Source organism: Sinocyclocheilus rhinocerous, unplaced genomic scaffold, assembly GCF_001515625.1.
Source record: "Sinocyclocheilus rhinocerous isolate Xijiao unplaced genomic scaffold, SAMN03320098_v1.1 scaffold3151, whole genome shotgun sequence".
Taxonomy (NCBI): Eukaryota; Metazoa; Chordata; class Actinopteri; order Cypriniformes; family Cyprinidae; genus Sinocyclocheilus; species Sinocyclocheilus rhinocerous.
In genome coordinates this window covers 9,246-25,999 of record NW_015632748.1, presented here as the reverse complement: position 1 = coordinate 25,999, position 16,754 = coordinate 9,246, and the positions used below count along the sequence as shown (strand labels likewise).

The following is a 16,754-nucleotide window of genomic DNA, read 5'->3' as shown; positions in this document are numbered from 1 at the left end:
GTTTTGCCGCGTTTCTCTATTAACAGTAAAGCTGTGGCTTTAATTCCTTTAGAAACAATAATGCTACCAGCTCCTTGTTGAGAAAGATAATGTAGCTCTTGAGCGATTTAAGCTATTTAGTTGATAAAATTGTGGGGCAGCGCTGAAAGTTTGTTGCCGAATGTCTGTGTGCGGCCGCAGCGTGATCTGTGTGAGTGACTGAGCGTGTGTGTGCGTGAGATACAGCGAAGACATCGCATTAGTTTAGAACTCTTCTAATTTTTATTTTAATTTTTTAAACGTAGAGAGTGTGTTAATGTGTGCAATGATAACCTACCAAAACATATGCCATTACCTATATTGTACTGTGGTACAGTTATGGAGGCCCTTCATAATGCAGAGGTCAACTGCCTGCTCTGCCAATAGTTAGAAATGGCACTATAGTATGCAGTGTTTAATAAACAGCTGTTTTACTAAATTCTTCTGAGGTGAAATTCAGTGCAGTCCCGTATTGTGATGTGTATCGTATCGTGGCCTCTGCATCGTGATACGTATCATGACTTTGCTGGTGATACACAGCCCTACTCATCAGGGCCTTCTGTTTTTTTCCAGCTGTAAGAAAATGTGCTGACTATCTTCTTGCACACCCCTGTGTCCCGAGAAATCCGGGTTTCGTTTTGAACACTCCTCTCTGGAAATTGCAAATAAGAAATCAAAATAATAGGGTGAAAAATAATCACAATAGAATGACAATACAATAAAAATCATAAGTATTTAATGTGTTACATTAACACAAGTTCAGATTGCTTCACTTTCTAACTGTGAGCATTGGCTCTGGCCCTTTTGCATATCTTGCACTAATGTACACTAATGTTTAAACAACTTCAACTGTGAACATTTCCACTGCCCTTACTTTTACTTGGTTCTTGTCTCTTTTTATTTTTCCTTTTTTTTTTATGAGTGCGTGTATTTATTTATTTTTATATTGTTCTTATTTAATATTTTTGTTCTCATTTTTACCCGTTTTTGGCAATAAATATTAGGGCTGAACGATTTTGGAAAATAATCTAATTGTGATTTTTTTTTACCAAAAAATTTTTCATATCGCGATATTATCGCAAATGCAATTAATCGTTCAGCCCTAATAAATATGATTCTGGGTAGGGCTGTCGCGGTTCGGAAATCTCCCTTGCGGTTATTATGGGTGGCTCAATAGCGCGATATGCGGTATTACCGCGTATTTTTATTTTTATTTTTTTTTTTACAAACCTTATTTATCCTGAGTTTACTGCATACAAAGCTCTATTAAAAAAACAAAAGAAATAAAAAAAATTCTAAAGTATCAAATGAAAACAAGCAATAAGAAAATCATTTTTCCAATTTGAAAAGTGTTGGCCTAAGTGAAAATACAGAGAATAAACAAAATAATTACTTAAGCGTTAATGAATGTGATTTAGACCTGGGTTATCATGTCCTTGTTTTGCGCTAGGAAAACCAACATATTAACCTTATGTGGTTTCAGGGAGAATCGCATGGGGGTAACAATATTCCCACTGAAAACCCTTTCCGACGGTGTGCTCATTGCACAAATACACATGTATTTGCGCGCGACTTTGGACAGCAGCGGAAATCTAGTCTGATTATCGCGCCACCAGGACAGTGGATTCGCGTTGGAGTCTATGCACTCCTCCTGCAGGTAGCGCGTGAGCTCTTTATCTGCTCGCGCTCTCTTGGGTATGGGCGCTGATGCAGAGGTTGTCCGTGACTTCAGCAGGTCTCCAAGAGTCTTTTTCTTTGCTGCAGGTGGCACCCCCGCTTGCCCTTCGTCTCCAACCACTGACGCGCTGGCAGCGCTCCCTTCGTCCTCCACTCTCACCATCTCTTCGATGATGTTGGATTTTGTCTCCGTGTCATTGATATAATCGCCCCTATATCGAGGATCTAAAAAACAGGCCTTTTCCAAAAGTTTTTGTAAGGCAGCTGGTTCATACCTCCCCTGTAGAACACTGCACATTTTGTGCTTTATGTCCGATGTTAATGTGGTATCCTCATTTGATGGTTTAAGCATATCTTCTGTCAGGAGTTTCAGGATGGGTTTGACTGAAGACACTGTAACGTAGCTCTTGCCAGACAGCAGATCCGTAAACTCAGCCGCGGGTTTAAGTGCTGCATTCACAGATTCAAGTACAGCGATATACTGCCAGCTTGGATTTAGATGGTGGTGTCGTCGGTCATCCAAAACTCTTCTGATAGCCGGGATTTGCTCCAAAAACCCTGTCCACCATTGTCTGTTTGGTGCCCCATCTCGTAGCGCAGTCCTGAACAGAGTATTGACCGTTAAATCGTTGAATAGAAATTAGCCAATGACAACATCTACTATTTAATTAGCCAACCTGATCTCATGATAGGCTACATTTTAAATTATTATTTGTTTCAATGTATTTTTACTAAACAAAAAATACATTTAAATAATCCCGACTGCAAAAGAATGTATATTCATTAGTTGTGGGGTAGATGCGTATCATATGTACGCGAAAACTGCGTATCATATGCACGCCAACAAATTTTGTATCATATGCACGCGAAAACTGCGTATTATATGCACGCCAAACACATGCGTATCATATGCACGCCAAAGTCAATTTTTGCGTATCAGTACCACGAGTTTTCGTTTTTATTTGGCGTACTATTTATACGCATTTTCATGAGACCGTGCTCAATTAGCCTACCAAAATAGGCTACATTTTAAATTATTATTCGTTTCAATATATTTTTACTAAACAAAAAATACATTTAAATAATCCCGACTGCAAAAGAATGCATATTCATTAAATGTGCACAGACAGATATATGGACGTTAATTTGAGCTGAAATTAGCCTAAATATGTTTTTTCTTTAATATATCCTACCTTTTGAAATAATTTTAGTTTCAAAATATTTATTTTTAAACGAAAAATACATTTAATCCAGCAACATTCAAGTATGCTATTGTAAAAGTATTTTATTGTTTAATTTTTATAATTTCATTCATATAATTTCATTTTTATTTATTGCTAACATGATCAATAAGTTATCAAATTGTTTACATTTTATAACTTACCAGTATGAGGCCATGTTGAGGGGTTTGAAGTTCTGCTTGTGCTTTGGATGATTTAATTTTTATTTATTGCTAACATGATCAATATGTTATCAAATTGTTTACATTTTATAACTTACCAGTATGAGGCCATGTTGAGGGATTTGAAGTTCTGCTTGTGCTTTGGCCAAATCTCTTCTCTTCAACCAGCTCTGAGAAAATGTACTGACCAAGGTGTGACACAGGCCCATTGCTCGAGCAGTGCGGTCCTTAACGCTTGTCATTGCGTTTGTAACTGCCAAATGTAAATTGTGACCAAAGCAGTTCAGCCACGACCAGTTCAACTTTTTGACTGCTGCAACGATGTTGGCCCCATTGTATGTAGTGATACAGGCCAGCTTCTTCTCATCCAGGGACCACTCTTCAAATGCGTGCCGGAGAGCATCCGAAATATTGTCGGACGTGTGGTTTTCGGCCATAAACACTGTTTCGAGGCTACGTGATTTCAGAGTCCATTCCATGCTGAGATAATGAACCGTTACGCCCGTTTCACACCGCACGCGTAAGCAGAGCAGAGCAGAAGCGGCGCGCGCCCATTGTGCTTTCACACTGGCAGCGTTTGTCGCGCAGCTGAACCGCGGGTTTACAGACGAGTATCGTTCATTCGGTCACGCTTTTCAGGTGTTCTCCGACAACTGTCTGTCATGTGCTTTGATATGGGCAGCATACATATCATGTACATATAGTTTACATGATTAAAAAGTAATCTTAAAGTTAATAAATGGCTCTAGTTTTAATTTAATAATTTAAGCAGGTCTTTTAAGTTTGGGCAATAACTCCTGGCAGTGATGTGTTTTCGTGTAGTTGATTCTGTGCTAACTCTATTTATTTATTTTATTTTATTTTATTTTTTAATGTTGCACGCACCTGAACCGCGGCTTGTGTACTGCAAATACAGACGAGTATCGTTCATTCGGTCACGCTTTTCAGGTGTTCTCCGACAACTGTCTGTCATGTGCTTTGATATGGGCAGCATACATATCATGTACATATAGTTTACATGATTAAAAAGTAATCTTAAAGTTAATAAATGGCTCTAGTTTTAATTTAATAATTTAAGCAGGTCTTTTAAGTTTGGGCAATAACTCCTGGCAGTGATGTGTTTTCGTGTAGTTGATTCTGTGCTAACTCTATTTATTTATTTTATTTTATTTTATTTTTTAATGTTGTAGATTTAAGTAGTAAATGAGATTCGCTAAAATTATTGAATATATTTTGAGACAAAGGTCTTCTTAATGATTATCAGTTTGGTTTAAGATAACTAAAGCAACAGTTTTTCAATAACTAGAAGAATATGTAAAAGTATGGTATTTGGGGTAAAAGCGCCCCTGCTGTTGGGGCGAAAGGCACAATAATGAACATAATTAATAGATGGCTGACTTTTCCAATTGTTGACATGACACATGGTTAGATTCAGAAGGTAAATATCATATAGCCTATTACGTTGGGTGTCCACCTTAGAGATAATCACCATGTTTATAATGAAACCAAACATGATATTAATCATATCATATAATAAAATATAATTTATTGTTACTACTGTAAATCTATATTAACTTATTATGGGATCTCCTTCAATGCTTTCAGAATCTTTACTTTAAATTTTTTCTGTATTTTAAAATATATTTGTATATTAACATTTTAATGACAGTATATTTATTGAACATTATTTATCAAAATAAGCAGAAAATAGCCTAGTACAAACTTTGCATTGTTTTGAACAAGTATTAACTTAGACCAGTATAAAAAAAAATATTTGAGCTAAAGTAGCTATTTATCAATACTGTGCCTTTTACCCCGTGATTGTGAAACACCTCATATGATTTTACAGTGAAATGTGTCATTTTTCATGTTAATCAGGTCAATTTTGATCAAGAAAAATGCACTGTGGCATTAAAGGGGTCATATGATGCTGCTAAAAAGAACATTATTTTGTGTATTTGGTGTAGTGAAATGTGTTTATGCGGTTTAAGGTAAAAAAAACACGTTATTTTCCACATACTGTACATTATTGTTTCTCCTCTATGCCCCGCCTTTCTGAAATGCATCGATTTTTACAAAGCTCATCGGTCTACGCCATAATCCCACTCTGTCTCTCTCCCGCTTTCCGTTTTTTTTGTTTTTTTTTTATAAATGGTGGGTGTTTACGCAGTTGGCTAGAGCAGTGCTGATTGGGGAGAACGGAGGTGCGCTCACTCTTGCCCAGGGCAAGACTGCAACTCAAGGCAGGCAGTCATGCATATGCTCTGGAACAGAGTAATATCGCGTCCACATCGCAGGCTTTGCGATTAGCAAATCGCAACGTTTCAAATCGCGATTTCGATTCGATTTCGATTAATCGCACAGCCCTAGTTCCAGTAGCTGCGTCGGAGCCGTAACGTGCCGCAGACGTGTGCAGTGTAAATCAGGGGTTAATCAGGGGTAGACTTGTGCCGGTATTCGGTAATGCGATATATCACGGTAATGAATATGCACGATATTGTTATCGTGGGCTCTTCTAAATACCGTGAATAATTATATATTACAAGTTATTCAGAATTTTGAATGCATTTTAAGAATACTTTTCCCATCAACTGGTCAAAATGCACAACACCGCCGTATGCTGCATGAAAGATGCGTGCGCACTCTGACCTAAACAAGCACGGACGAGAAGCGCATGGCGGAACATGTAAGAGACGCTCTGGATGAAAGCGCACTTTCACTCTCTGACAGCAGATGGCGCTAAACTGCAGAAATAATAATAAAAATAATAATTCACTTAAATTAAACCATGTAAACAAAGCAGCTGTTCTACTTAAGGCATTTATACCTGTTACTTTCACGGTTGTATTTGACAGATTTCACAAAGGCTTCAGCTACTCCTAACTGTTGGCTGGTACCGGCCTCAGCTGTTCTTTTTGATGTTGCACCGCGACCTGATGCTTGAGGGGGCAGCTGCGCTTCAATGGCTGGATGACAGTTAGTGAGATGACACCTCAAATTAGATGTATTGCTGCGTGTCACAGGGACCTTTTTATCGCAAATTTTGCATATCGGTTCATCTAAATTTGCTGGCTCTCCCTTTTCATTGGGTTGAAAGCCGAAATGTTACCAAACTGGCGATGTGACATTAGGTTTTGGGACGAGAGCGCCTGCCATCGTTTCAGTATTCAAAATCAACGAAACCCCGGCTACAAACAGTTCACGGGAAAATGACACTCGTAACACTCTTGTATCATTATTAATTTATTTAACATTCAATGCACAGTGATGAATTGTAAAACAAGAAGGCCACAGCCTCATTGTTCAATCTGTTGTGTTCAGTGTGACCAGCGCCTCACTGTGTTGATATAGCCGATGTAATGGATGATGTTATACATCGATGAAAGTACAAAGCCTAGCCTATAATAAATTATTTTTTAACATCCAGAATAAAACGCTGTACTTTATTATTATTATTATTATTATTAGTAGTAGTAGTAGTATTATTATAGGCAAAGAAAATTGTTTAAAAAAATTTTTTATTAACCAGTATTTCTTCTACTCGAACCGGTTTCGGAACGATAATAATACAGAGGAACGCAGGAACAGAAACATTAAAATATCGATTCTGCTCGGAGTGAACCGATTGCTAATTTTTTTTTTCGTTTTCAAGCCCTGGGCAAAATGAAGTCGAGGATTTTAAAAAATTGAATAGTCGAATAGAATCGATGAATCGCGACAGCCCTACTGTTAATCTGTAAAAACTCAGTCAAAGAGCTGCGTAAATCAGCCACAAATATACAGTCCTGCAACAAGGAGGTATTAAATCTCCATTGGTTGCATTTGGCACCCAGCGATGCAGGGGGTTAAAGATGTAATTATCTGAGAATGATCAGATAAAAAAATTAATAGAATATTAACTTTACTAATATAGGGAATAAGTGAAGAGGACATAAGTAGGTAATCAATCCTTGAATAACTCTTATGACAAGCTGAAAAGAATGTATAATCCCTAGCACTATCATTTTGTAAACGCCAGACATCGCATATATTGGAATGTCGCAAAAATTAATTAAAACATCCAGAGATTATTGTATCAGGCTTAGAGACATGAGATCTATCTAACTGGGCATCCAACACAGCATTAAAATCGCCCCCTAACACCACAAGACAGTCCTCTAAACTCACAACTAAACGTAATAATTCTTGAAAAAATGAGGAATCACCCTCAGTGGGTGCATATACAGACATAACAGCATATTTAGTATTATTTAGGGAAACAACAACATAAGTGATTCGGCCTTCTGTATCATTACCGGATATTATCATTGAAAAAACCAATATTACGCTTAGACACTATCCAGCACCCCTTTAGTTTTGTTGACAGCCGAAGAGGAAGAGATCACTTTAAAGTATTTATTTTGGAAGCGATGCACGTCCGCTGATTTCAAATGAGACTCTTGTATAAGGGCAATAGAGACCTTTTTGCATGGTTCGCTTAATAGGGCTATTTAACCCATTAACGTTCCATGATAAAATATTTATAGCCATATATTAAAAAAGAAAAGCAATCCACACCAACCAGAACTAAGGCGGGAGGACCATAAAGTAATCCTCCGGAAAGATAATGGTGATCAGAACATATGCATGTGCGTCTAGGCATACAAATATTACACAAACAAATATATAGGTGCTCATTAGAACTTTCAGTGAGCTATCTTTAGCGTGTGCACGCGACGTTCCTGGATGCGCGCGTCTGTGTCCTGCTCGGTCCTGCTCCTTCTTGGCGATGACGGCGTGCGGTTAAAAAAAATATAACAAACGAATTTGAAAGTGGGGGGGACACAAACGTGATTTTGAAAAGTGGGGGGGACATGTCCCCCCTGTCCCCAGTGGAAATTACGCCCCTGTATAGGCCTACACTAGACCAATTAAACTTACGTGGGCAGTCCCCGGCATAGAACAAAATAACAAAAACAAGAACAGTAACAAAATGGGCAGTAAGCAAAGAGTTAGAACACACTCTTCTACCTGCCCTCAAAGTAACAGTCTTTGGATACGCGGCCAACCTAGCAGTCCGGCTCGTCCGTCAACATCTGACCCGATCATTTTCCCAATGAAGAGACAATAAAATTTTCTCAGCAAGGTCCTCAATAGGAACTGCAGATTCATCCTTGTTCACCTCGGATTCTCGTAACGTAACCTCTACAGCGTTCTTCGGAGAAGACTTTGTAGCGGGATCCAGATTGAGAGCGAAATTTTCAAGAGAAATCTTCCCTCAGTGAGTAACTTTCACTACCACGGGGTAGACCAAAAAGGACGATATCCCCAGCTAAGTTAGCTTCTTCCTCGCTGATGCCATCACTCTCCTCTTAGACGCCGTGTGGGTGCTATAGTCTGGGAAGAAAACAGCGGCGCTCCCATATGAAGAATTTGTTACAAAAATACATGACAGTATATAGGCAAATAGTTTGGTAACGTAGGTCTGCGCGCGTTTCAATACCAAGTATGCAAATTTCTGAGCTGATCGTTTGTTACAAAAATACATGACAGTATATAGGCAAATAGTTTGGTGACGTAGGTCTGCGCGCATTTCAATACCAAGTATGCAAATTTCTGAGCTGATCGTCTCTGAAATTGGCGAAGCACATTTTCAAATAGGCGCTGTTTTTATAAATAAACCACAGATTTGAGTTTTAAACAACTACATTCTCGCCTGAAATACTTTAAAAGCTACATTTCATGACACAATAACAGTAGGGATGGGCGATATCTTATCGTTTGCGATATACCGGTAAAAATTCTCCACACGATAAGAATTCGTCTTCCCGCGATAATAACGATAAAGTCTAGTTGTTGACATATTTCTGTGTACGACTGTGTGGAGTGACGTAAAGGAAGGCTGACGTGAAATTGAGCAGCTCCTTCTACAATCTGGAGCAGGTTTGGATAGGGCTGTACAGTGCGACAAAAATCGGTCTGAGCCTTGAGTAAATGTACTACAGTTGCACGTGTGCGACACAGTTTTACATGTGAGATATCGTTATCGCAATAAATATCAGAAATTATCGTGATATATTTTTAAGCCCATATCGCCCATCCCTAAATAACAGTAATATATATAAAAAAAAAAAAATGTGAATGGTGGTTGAAATGGTTGAAATACAATGCTGCGTGAACTCAACCAATCAGCATGTTCAGCGCTCAAGTCCCGTCCCCGAAAGTTTCAGACCTTTGAAAAAGTACTACCTCGCGAGCAGGGACTTTCTGAGGGGAATTTTTTTTTACCCAGAACTTTATTTAGATCCTGGTTCCTGCGGTGGAAACACACCCAGTACCGGCCCAAAGTCCCTACTTCCTGGGGAAAGTTCCGGCACTGGAAAAGGGGCTAAAGATTCAATCTTCCATCATCTTCTTGATCTGCAGGACAGAACCAATATATAAGTAATTTTTTTGGATACAAAATATTAAATGATATAAAAATTAAATACAGACTTTCCTTGCTCTTCCAGCAATATCTGCATTGCTTGATGATGCGGTCAAATGTTCCATGTGGAAGTAAACTGCTGTGAACTTCCCTGAGCTCGGCAGGTTCCGGTCCTTTCCTCCAGATCTCAGTAAGGTATGCAAGGCCCAGGTTACAGGTGGGAGCCAGTGTGTCCCCCTGACACCACCTGGGACGTTGACACGCACACCCAGGTCTTCTCCAAGGGCTCTGAGATCTCTCATAGACTTGGCACTGTAGTGGTATGTCTTCCACACCATGTTAAGGAGATTGTAGACTTGGTCCACCATGGGGATTTTTCTTTGCACGGACAGCATTGCCAGCTCCAGTCTACAATTAAAGTGTATACATTACATACATACATACATACACACATACATTGGTTACTACCCCTAACTTTAGCCTGATTGTCTACATAACCTACCTATGTGGCAAGCAATGGAATGGGACAATAAAATCCCTTGCCTCAGCTTGGAGGAGGGCTATTACACCTCCCTTATGTCCAAGATTGACTGCAGCGCCATCAGCTCCCATGGCAACTGTCTTCTCGAACCACCCTGTTTCTGTCCCTAGTTGATGAAAGGCGTCTTTGGTGCCATTATAGACTCCTTAAAATAAATGATATGTTTTCTGTAATTGTTGTTCAATTAAATTTTATTCTGGAATGATATTCAATATTTACCAAAACCACAAAGGGCTGGGACAATAAATCGATTCATCTCGATTCGTGGATTGATTCTGATTTCCTTATGTATCGCGATTCTCTCTTGAATCGATTCTAAGCTTAGTTTTTAACAGCAGATGGCGCTCTAGGCTAGTTTTTAACCACACGCTCAAATGCACTTGAATAAGAGAGCGCTCGTGTGTTCGGCAATGTACTTGCACCTCAGAATTCTTTTATGACGCGAGATTAATGTAAACAGCCCATTGCAAACACCCTTGTAATTCACTTCAACCTTTTCGAATTTTATGAATGATTATTTTATAGAAGGTTCAAGTGGTGTGTGTAAGGAATTGGAAGCAAGCAGAGTATGGCTGTTTCTAAAGCACGCAGTGCCATCTGCTGTTGAAAACTAAGCTGAGGATCGATTCGAGAGAGAATCGCGATGTATTCGGGAAGTCTCAGAATCATTTCTTGATTCGCGATTCAACGATTTTTTGTCGCAACCCTAATTTCCCCGTCATCACACTGAACAGTTAAATCACTGTGGCACCTACAAATAATATTTTTTGGCTTAAAAAGGTTAAGAGCATAGAAACTGTTTCACTTTTTCAATCATTCCTGGCATATATTTCTAACTGCTGTGTTCTGAGTAAGCACTAAACTGAAGTCAAATTAAGGTACAGTAATTAACATACCTTGTGCATTTGCATGCTGGACTTCCACATGGCCAATCAAAATATTCGTTGGTTTCCCTTGTTGCAGGATCCTTGCGTACACTATTTCACATTCTTTAGTTGAAACATCTGTCACCATCAATCATGAATTAGATAAGTGGCGTCCTTTATCTTCTCGTGAGTCTTCTGTTTGAGTGAATCTGCAATAGCGCCAATGAACTGCGCACAGGCTGTGTCCTTGCTGTATGTAGGGTTCAATTTTACGCCGTTCTTTTTTAATAATTCAACTTGACTCTTGAATTTGGTGAATGGTAGTTCCTCTTTAGCAATGAAATGCGCGGTGTTAAATTTTCCAATCATTTCAGCCTCGTCTGCTGACTCAATGTTAACTTCTTGTCTGCGAAATGCAGTTGGAAGTGGCAATTCAGTTGTATTCACGGATCTGTCTTGGCACATTTTATGTTTTAAGCTGATGTTGTGTTTCACTAATGTGTCGTGTTTGAACTGTGTGGTGCCGGTTGCCTCAGCGAATTAGTGTTTTCTCTGAATGTTGACTACATCGAGAGCAGAAGTTTGCAGAAGATTGTGTAGGTGGTTTTGCAATATCGAAGCCACGTAAACTCACTCAAGCCATTCCTGACGGAATAATTGTTGTCTTGGCTTTTTCACCACAGCGGGCGACTCGTCACCTGATTTTTCCTTCTCGGCAAATTGTTGTAGCTGGCCTGGCTTTGCTGAGAAAAAGGCGTCAATTGTTCGTTTTGCCATTTTTGACTGAGTTGTGACGGTAGACGCGACGACAGCGAGAAACATCTGACGCGTGACCCGCGCAGTTGACTAATCACTTCCGGACCCTCCCCCTCTCTACAGAAGTCAACATTTGAAGTGGATCAAAACCTTTCATCAAAGTTGTCCTAAAACCAAAACAATACTCATTCTTGCCTTAGGACAACTTTGATTAACTTTTTTGATCCACTTCAAATGTTGACTACTGTATACATAGGCCTACACTGTTGGGCTCGCGATCTTCACTTCTTTCAACATGAAATAATTTAAATAATTTCCAAATTTGCAGGTCGCACATGCGCGAGTACTTTTAAATAATACTCGTGCTGTCTCAAAAACTGGTCGCAAAATGCAAGCATTTTATCACAGTCTGGAGCCCTGGAATAGATTTTGGATTCCCAAGCCAAGGTATGGGTTAACATGTTAAATAAAATGCTCTTGATTTTTGAAATCAAAAATGATGATTTCTTTCCTACCGAAAATGTGCCTGGAATCCACCTTTGTTATTATAACAAACTACACTTTCAATGAGATTTTTAACCATTCAAGTCAAGAAGATTCACGGGCTATTTTCTCTGCTGGACACACATCCTTGTGTAAGTGTTCTTTAGCCTGTTGATTTTCATTCATAGTATTCAGCTAACTATTAAATATTTTGCAATAAGATATCTAAGATTTTTTATTTATTAATTTTATTTATTTTTACCTTATTGGAATCGAAATTAGGAATTGACATGAATTGGAATCATTAAAATTAAAATGATGCCTAACCTTACGTTTTTTTACTGGCACCTTTCCATTCACACTGTTTAAGACCCTTTCTTTTCTTTTAAACCTTCACTTACTCTTCTTTGATTTTGCCCTTCTTAAAAACAACCACATCATTTTATACATGAATGTACTTTTCAAAATTAGTTATAAAACAGTTGCTCCTGGCAACAGGGATAGGTCATATGTTTGCTTAATATAGCGTCAAACATGCAACTTATAATATCATGTTTTGCTCCAAAATCACTATATAACATCAGACGTGTTTGAAACAGTTAGCTTCTGTGGTTCCATGTTGCTTCTTATCACAGTGAGACAGAAATTTTTTTTAAATAAAATTCTATACTGTGATACAAGCTGTCAATTAACAATGGATTGCAATTTTGTGTTTATTGTCGTCCACGTTTCATCAGCCAAAGTGTCTCTATCTGCATGTTATTCAGCTGTAATGATATCTGATGCATTTGTCTATATAAAGGATTTCCTGGGTCTCACTTGTGAAACAGACATTAAAGTACATGAGTGTTAAGATTAGAGCTAGATTTTGCTCCATAATGCTCACATCATCTAATTTTGGGTAAAAATAGAAAAATAATACTAAAGTACTTTGTAACGCAGTAACTTCAATAGTTTTTCAGCAAACTACTTTTTTACTCTTACTTGAGTCATATTATTTTTCAGTACTTTTACTTGTGCTGAAGTAAATTATACCTTAAGTAGCAATACTTTTACTTAAGTACAATTTCTTAGTACTCTTTTCACTACTGGAAGCGTTTGAACTCGCCACAGAATGAATAAGGTTTCTGTGAGATCTAGTGAGAAGCATTCCAATTCTGCACAGAATTCTGTTATGAACCGATCAAACAGCGCTGATGCAGAAACCCAGAAGCAGTAACACTAACTATAACCATGGTGTTGTGGCAGAAATAGTACAATGTTATTACATCATTAATTTCCGGGTTTGTACAACCTCTTGAGAGAGAATTCCAAGCACTTTTCAATGACTTTCAAGTATTCCACACAACTATTTCCAGCACTTTAAAGCTCTAAAAATGATCCAGTTTAAATGTTTTTTAATGTGACAAAACACAATGTATATCAAAATATAGATTTGTTGTAAATAAACACTTATGTAAAATTTAAAAATACATTACATTACCACTATAACCTGTAGATGGCAGCAGAGTAGCACTTATTGGCTTATTAGTCATTCATTTCTACTTGCTTTATATTTTGAAATGATGAAATAACTATTATAAAACTTCAGATCATCAAGAAATCAAATTTTGTCAAAGTTTTGCACTATTTTTGTGTATGTAGTAAAAAAAATCACAAATCACCAAACTTTTCTTCCCTTTGCGACTGAATCATCAATTATAATCACTGAAGCTGTCGGTCAGTTCTATATAATACTATAGAAGAACAATGGTACATTTAGTAAGAGTAGAATATATACATTTTCTATAGAAAATTAGATTTTGCACATTACTGATGTTATTAAAAGTAAATTTTGAATGCTTCACAAATCAAGCTCAGTTATTTACTGTCAAATGTGTATTACCAAGAAATAAACATTTAATATTATTAATAACTGCACTTATTAATGCAAAGCCATAGTAATTTTATAATTAAATTATCTTTATTTTTGATACCCCACACACCAGGCCCTGAGCGCTACCAAATCTGCTTCTGGTGCCACCATCTGTAAAAGTTAGTGGCGCTGCTCTCAAATGTTAGTCTGGAGCCCTGCACTGTTACATCAGGGTTCACTTTTATGTTCACATTTCACCATTTTTACTTTTATTTCAGAATTGATTGAAGAAAAAGAGAAGAATGAAGAATCAAGTGAAGTTGAGGAGAAAAATCATGTCAAAACAGGAGAAAAACCTATGAGTTGCACTCAAACCAAACAGAAAGATTTAAAGAAAAGAAGAGCCAAGAAATCTTTCACCTGCACTCAGTGTGGAAAGAGTTTAACACGCAAAACAAATCTTAAGCGTCACATGAGAGTTCATACTGGAGAGAAACCGTTCACTTGTGATCAGTGTGGCAAGAGTTTCTCACAATCAGCACACCTTTATGATCACATGAACATCCACACTAGAGAGAACCAGCACGCATGTGATCAGTGTGGTAAAATATTTTTACGGGCTTCAGTTCTGAAGAAACACCTCAAAGTTCATTCAAAGGAGAAGCCACATTCATGTTATTTGTGTGGTAACAGTTTTTTGCATCTACAAAATTTGAAAGTACGTCAGAAAATGCATCCTGCTGTGACAGAGTGCATGTGCTTTGAGTGTGAAAAGACTTTTACTTCAGCAACCTGTTTAAAACTGCATGAGAGGATTCACACTGGAGAAAAACCTTATAGGTGTCCACATTGCAACAAGAGATTCAGTGATTCAGGAGACCTAAAAAGACATGAGAGGATCCACACTGGAGTGAAACCTTATAAGTGTTCACTCTGTGACAAGAGATTCAGTCAGTCAGTACATCTGAAAAGACACAATAATATCCACACTGGAGAGAAACCTTATAAGTGTTCACACTGTGACAAGAGATTCAATAGGTCAGGAGACCTGAAAACACATGAGAGGATCCATATTGGAGTGAAACCTTATAAGTGTTCACACTGTGACAAGAGATTCAGTCAATCAACACATCTGAAAACACATGAGAGGATTCACACTGGAGAGAAACCTTACAAGTGTTCACACTGTGACAAGAGATTCAGTCGGTCAGCAAATCTGAAAAAACATGAGAGGATCCACACTGGAGAGAAACCTTACAAGTGTTCACACTGTGACAAGAGATTCAGTCATTCATCAAATCTAAAAAGACACGAGAGGATCCACACTGGAGAGTAACCATATCACTGCACTGCATGTGGGAAGCGTTTCAATCACTCATCTGCTCTACACAGTCATACAAAAAACAATCACAGTAAGTAGATCATCTTCAGATCCAGCACTTTCAGGTCTGATGCTGCGATCTCACCAAATGCCAGATAATAATGCGGGCAAGCTAAAAAATATATAATCTGGATAAATCTGTCCTAACTGTACACATGTAATCTATGTGGAAAGAGTTTAAAATGCAAATACAATCTTGATGTTCACATGAGAGTTCATTCTGGAGAAAAACCATTCACTTGTGATCAGTGCGGGAAGAGTTTCACACAATCAGCAAACCTTAAACCTTATGTGTTCACACTGTGACAAGAGATTCAGTCAGTCTTCAAATCTGAAAACACATGAGAGGATCCACACTGGAGAGAAACCACACACATGTGATCAGTGCAGCAAAACATTTTTGATTCATCTGCTCTACACAGACATACAAAAAACAATCACAGTAAGGCACACAGACATACAAAAAACAATCACAGTAAGGCCCCATACACACGCAGATGCATTTAGCTGTATACAAAAAATTTTTGTATCGTATTGGCGTTTCGTCCAGGTGCTGGGAGCCTGAAAACACTAGTTTTTGAAACCGGGACTCAAGAGTGGATAAATCTGAAAACGACAGCTTTGTGTTTTGTGTGTACAGCCAATCCGTATATTTTGTGAAACAATGAAGTCATCACCCCACGTCTTTACCCCAGTCAGACACCGCTACGTTACGTAACAGCAACAACAATAACAAAGGCGGTGTACATGCTTGTGTTCGTGCTGCAGAAGCTACTAAGCCTATTAGCTTTACTAACTTTACTAGTGGATGAGCCCTAAGTAGATCATCTTTAGAGCCAGCATTTTCAGATCTGATGCTGCATCCTCAACAAATGCAACACAATAATGCATCAAGCAATATAATATTATCTGAATAAATCTGTTCTAACCAGTCATAACAAGTGACAAGACAAAGAAATGTTATCTAAAGTTTTCACAGTGAATAAAGTTCATCTTCATCTTCAAAACCAGAAGATTCAACTGAGATTCAAATCAACTCAAAGACGGAGTTTCTCCCCAAAGAACAATGTAAAAAAGTTTTATTCTTGTGTATCATTTTGCTTCATGATATAAATGATATCATTGTGTTTGCTTATGAGTTTCATATTATGTTCAATTGTCTTATAATGCATATGTGTCACTTGTAGTTTGCTTACACTTTCATGAAGGAAAATAGATGCTTTTTACAAACTGTTCTTGTTCAACACTTTTAAGAGAGACTAAGATTTAATTTTAATTTGTCCTTCATTGTTGTTTTTAAATTGACTGAGTTATTCTTCCACTTAAGATGTATTTAGAAAACACAGATGCAAGATATACTGTCATGTAT

General features: G+C 37.9%; 1 protein-coding gene across 2 annotated transcripts; it reads left to right on the top strand.

The window, feature by feature from the left end:
- Nucleotides 1-14,286: 14,286 nt before the first annotated feature.
- LOC107743049 (zinc finger protein 271-like) lies at nucleotides 14,287-15,753 on the top strand. Of its 2 annotated transcripts, none has more exons than XR_001640361.1 (2): nucleotides 14,287-15,598; nucleotides 15,734-15,753. XR_001640361.1 is itself a non-coding variant. In XM_016556157.1 (2 exons), the coding sequence occupies exons 1-2, from the start codon at nucleotides 14,363-14,365 to the stop codon at nucleotides 15,338-15,340; spliced, it is 894 nt and encodes a 297-aa protein (XP_016411643.1). In that variant the 5' UTR covers nucleotides 14,287-14,362; the 3' UTR covers nucleotides 15,341-15,611. The 2 variants fall into 2 exon arrangements, 1 of the variants encoding a protein (XP_016411643.1); XM_016556157.1 differs by lacking the exon at nucleotides 15,734-15,753 and having other exon boundaries at nucleotides 14,287-14,958; nucleotides 15,043-15,611.
- Nucleotides 15,754-16,754: the final 1,001 nt, after the last annotated feature.